At 43.3% G+C, this 5225-nt stretch overlaps 1 protein-coding gene across 1 annotated transcript; it reads right to left on the bottom strand.

Annotated features, from left to right (window-relative positions):
* Positions 1 to 247: 247 nt before the first annotated feature.
* On the bottom strand, positions 248 to 3487 carry LOC147611464 (pentatricopeptide repeat-containing protein At2g39620-like). Its single transcript, XM_086784904.1, has one exon. The coding sequence runs from the start codon at positions 3485 to 3487 to the stop codon at positions 248 to 250; it is 3240 nt and encodes a 1079-aa protein (XP_086641030.1).
* Positions 3488 to 5225: the final 1738 nt, after the last annotated feature.

Consider the following 5225-nt stretch of genomic DNA (forward strand, 5'->3'; position numbering starts at 1 on the left):
CGTCCCCATCAACAACCAGGGGGGTTCAGCAGGTCACTACCTACCTCTAGTGCTGGACTGGATCCAGACCCACACACTTTCGGCTCCAACAATCAGTTATGTGCACATCAACTCACTTACAAGGGCCCCAGGCCCTATGGTTAACTCTGCTTTTGTGGGCTTATCATTAAAATCTCCATTAGTCAACTGCATATTACACCTTGCAAATATAGGCAAAGTTTTTCTGATCTTAAATTTAGAACTTTCCTTAAACTGTTCTCATTGCCTCAATCCTCTTGACATCCTCCCACATGCCAACATCTGCATAAATGTTGGCCATGGAGATATATGGTGCAGCGTGTCTTTTGTCCAATACAACAGCATGTTGAAATGCCTTACTTCCAAACATTGTGTTACCCAACTTCCGGCAAGCACCCAACACAGTATGCCACACCACCAGATCAGGTCGAGCGGGCAGTCTATCCACAATTGCCACAGCCTCTTCCAGTTGACCTGCACGACCGTAGAGATCAACCATACAAGTGTGGTGCTCAAGGTGAGAAGTAATACCACACAATTGGCACATGATCTCAAAGTACTCCTGGCCTTTATCCACTAGACCCACATGACTGCATACGTTGAGAATACTGAGAAAAGTGACTTCATCCGGCTGTATGCCATCCTCCTCCATTTTCAAAAGCAGATGGAAGACAATTTTGCTTTGGCCTTGACGAGCATAACCTGTTATCAAGGCATTCCATGTAGCAAGGACCCTTGCAAATGAAGCATCAAAGACGTGCTGGGCATCCACCATGCTTCCACATTTGCCATAGATGTCAATAAGAGTGGTTGCTATGATTATATCAGTCTCCTCAGGCCCTTCAACTTGACAAATCTGAGCATGGATTCGTTTCACACTATCTATGGCTGCTGGATCACCACATGCTTTCAGGATGCTTATAAAAATGACACTATTCGGTATCAGGCCTTGCTCTTGCATGCTTGCATAAAGCATAGAAGCCTTCTCCTTTTCTCCTTGCTCAGCATAGCCCAGTATCATTATGTTCCAAGAAACTACATCTGGAGAAACGCCCTCCAATTTCATCTGCTGGAAAGAGTTCAATGCTTGTTCATCGAGCCCGTGTTCAGTATAACCTCGAATTAATGCATTCCATGAGATTTCATCTTGTACTGTAAGCATGTCAAAGACTTCTCGAGCTTCTACAAGTGACCCACATTTGCAGTACATATCCATTAAAGCATTACCAACTAGAAGATCTCCTTCCAGTCCCATCTTTGCAACCTCACCATGTAGTTCTTGGCCCTTATCTAGGGCACCTAAGCTGCCACAAGCTTTCAAGATGCAAGCCCATGTCACAGCATCCAGAAGTATACCCTCTGATCGCATTTGATGGAAACAGGTCAATGCTTCCTCACTAGGCCCATATTCAGCAAAACCTACTAGTATTGCATTCCAGGAGACTACATCTCGAACTGTCAGCTTGTCAAACATTTCCCCTGCTTCTATGAGGGCACCACATTTAGCATACATACCAACCAAAGTATTGCCAATAAAAACATCTCCTTCAATCCCAATCTTGATAATATCAATGTGTATTTCTCGCCCCTTATCTAAGGCTACTAAGCTACCACAAGCCTTCAAGCTGCAGACAAAAGTGACGGCATCCAGACACACACCCTCTCTTTGGATTTGTTCAAAGCATTTCAGCACTTCTTCACCATGCCCGTGTTCAGCATACCCTGCAATCAGGGCCGTCCATGGGACTGCATCTTGAATTGGCAGCTTGCTTAAAACTTCCTGAGCATCTGAAAGTGACCCGCACTTGGCATACATATCCACCACTGTGTTGCCAACAAAAGGGTTTCCTTCAAAACCCTTCTTGATAACCTCATCATGTAAATTTCTGCCAATATCTATGGCACCAATTCTCACACAAGCTTTCAAGATACAAGCAAATGTTGCAGGAACTGGGGTCACACCTTCCAGTTGCATAGGTTCCAAACAACTCAATGCTTCGTGGTCAAGCTCATGTTCCACATATGCTGAAATCATTGCAGTCCATGATACTTCATCTCTAACCAGCAGCTCTTCGAAAACTTTCCTTGCTTCTATAAGTGAGCCACATCTAGCATAAGTATCTAGGAGAATATTACCAACAAACCGATCACCAGTAAAACCCATTTTAACAATCTCTGTGTGTATTTTTCGGCAGTTTTCTATGCCCCCTATGTTGCCACAAGCTTTCAAGCTGAAAACAATGGTAACAGCATCTGGAGACAAACCATTCGATTGCATCTCTTCCACACAATTCAATGCTTCCTCATCAAGCCCATGTTCTACAAATCCTGAGATCAATGCGGTCCATGAAACTACATCTTGAACTGCCATCTCATCAAATGTCTGGCTTGCTTCTGCAAGTGACCCACATTTGGCATACATGTCCACCAGAATGCTGCCAATAAAAGAATCTATTTCTGTTCCCTTCTTAACAATCTCTGCATGGAAAAATTGACCTCTTTCCACATGATTCAGCTGTGTGCAAGCTTTAAGTAGGGCCACAAATGTGTAGTTGCTAGGATCAATGGAATCGTGTAGCATCGTCTGGTACAGGTCCACAGCCCGTTGTACTTCCCCACAGGCAACAGAACCTTGAATGAGCGAAGTCCAAGAATGCTCATTTCTATAATCCAGCCGGTTAAATACCCGCTCAGCATCGGCCATGCCTCCGCATTCGACAAACATTGGGATGAGAAAATTACCTAGCCCTTTGTGACCTTCCAGGCCCTTATTACACAGGTGCAAATGCACATGCTGGCCATGCACAAGATTTGATGTTTTCCTGCACTTCTTCATGATGCAGATGAAGTTCTCTACTGAGGGCACATCAGCTGTCTGTAACAAAAAGGTTAGTGCATCCTCTATGCTCAGCATTTCAAAAAAAGCATCATCAGTGTCATGTTGCCATGTGGCGGCACTATCTCTGGGTTGTTGCCATGTGTCAGCATCCACAGATAGCTCAGCCACGACAGTGCCTTTGTTTGGTTCTTCAATGCTGGCTAGGTTTTCAACCGACACGGTATTCGAATTTGCCATAGAGAAAAATGCCGTGCCGCTATGTGTTCCCATGTTCTTTTCTATGCTCAACACATCCAAAACCATGGGCAAGGGTGCTTTGCCATCATAGGTTCCCACGTCTTCCACTGTGCTCAACATATCAAAGCCCATGGACAGTGCCCTACTGCCAGACGCTTGGCCTGCATGGGTTCCCATGTCTTTCACTATGCTCAGCACATCAAGACCCTTGCCCCTGTATATCCCCAAGCCTTCATTTGGGCACACCATCTCAGAACCCATGTTATACACACGTTCAACATCCAATGCATCTGTGGTAGGCAATCGACTGAATTTGGCCTTGCAGCTGCGCCCAGATCCCAGCAAAGCAAGCTTTTGAGAGCTTGACGATGCCAGATTACCATTGCTTACCATGTCTTTTAGGCCTTGGCAGCCATCGATCCAAGCCGACTGCATGACTAAGCATCGAATTATACAATAATCTGCAGCATCAGGATTTTCCTGTTCGGAGGATACGAATCAAGAGGTCTTGCGCGAGGTAATTTAACTACTGTAGCCTACAATTTTTTTTGGAATGCTGGAAGCTAAATATGCCACGTGTTTTTCCCTTAATAAGAGCACAATTACATTTGTCTTTGTTAGGCCCACTACACATCGCCATACCCTGCCTGCCCATGCTGATGTGGTGGGGGGGAATCTAGTGCCCGGCTTAAAGGTGCCCATGTGGTACGAAGTAATTTGTACTAAAATTTTGCAACAAATTCGCGTTTTGAGTACGTTTTGATCTCTGTTCGATCACTGCAAGATATTTTCGATAGTTTTGAAAAGTACTGGGAGAGAACTATCTCTGGTCGAAATCTGGTTATTACAATGCAACAGTGCATTTTGGGAGTGCAGACAGTGTCTGTACATGTATTATTATTATTGGGTATATGCACATATACTCTAGTCAAATCTAGTGACATGCAGGTTGTGTTGATGTGCAACTGCCAACAGTTATAGAAGATAATGTTGTGTTACAGGTTACATATAGAAATTATCTATTTGCAAGTTTCTGATTGTTGCAAGCAAACATGTTTGACAAACTCAATCAGATTGTCGTGAGAAGCTGGGCAAGAACAACTTCCATGTTGGGAAGTTCAGCATGACCAATTTCCTAATGGGTAAAGGATTTTGGGACTATGTCGAAGGAGACAATAAGGAGCCTCCAGAGTTGTTTAAACAGAATGCCACTCCTACAGATATAAAGGCATTCAAGGATTGCAATTAGAGTGGAAGAAAATTCATGTATTAGTTTTCGATCAATGTCACAGATATAATGATAGGACACATACAGGATGTCAACACTCCAACTATTGTATGGAAGAACCCGATGCAAATATTCCAAATTAATATAAAGACAAGGAAACTGTAGCTAAAACAAGAGCTGCATATACAGTGGAAAAGAAAAGCATGTCTATCAATAAGTATGCTTTAAAGATCAAGTTGTTAAATCCCTTAGGTCTATCAATAAGTATGCTTTAAAGATCAAGTTGTTAAATCCCTTAGGTCTATCAATGTATCGGTAGAAGATGATGATTTGATGAGTGTCTGTTTGAATGGGTTTGGCAAAGAGTACAAGCCATTCAAGACTTCCATTACAGTGAGAGAGAATGTTCCCAACTTTCAGGACTTGGTGTCTATGATGCTGATCATAGAAGAAAAGTCTTTAGGTGGTGAGGACTCTTCTACTCTAATTCAGGTAAAGGCAGATGTAGATATCGTGGTCAAGGCCAAGGTGGTGGCCGCCGACAAGGAAGCCAGAATTATGGGCAACAATAGTCTACTGATTCTTCGCAGCCTGCAATCATGGTGGAAGCTACTAGTCTAGAGGCAGGAGGAGCCAAAGAGGCCTAGGTGGTTGGCAAAGAAATCAAAGTGCAAATAGCATAAAGTGGTAGTATTGTGGCAAACAAGAGCACATGGCAAAGGACTGCTATAAAAAGTAGGATGACAGTAAAAATGGAAAGTTGCAGCAAGGCAACTATGCATCATCTAGTAAATAGAGTGGTGATGAAACAAAAGTGAGCAGCTGTTTATAATGCAGCATATGCTCAGTTTCATAAACAAGAGATGTGTCAGGATCTCAAGATATATGGTATGTGGATTCTGG

The sequence above is a fragment of the Cibotium barometz genome, chromosome 47 (assembly GCF_041138505.1).
Source record: "Cibotium barometz isolate CiBa-2024 chromosome 47, ASM4113850v1, whole genome shotgun sequence".
Taxonomy (NCBI): domain Eukaryota; kingdom Viridiplantae; phylum Streptophyta; class Polypodiopsida; order Cyatheales; family Cibotiaceae; genus Cibotium; species Cibotium barometz.

Bases quoted from the DNA above. Each gene is read 5' to 3' on its own strand.
- LOC147611464 (XM_086784904.1), bottom strand. From the start codon at position 3,487: ATGGTAAGCAATGGTAATCTGGCATCGTCAAGCTCTCAAAAGCTTGCT.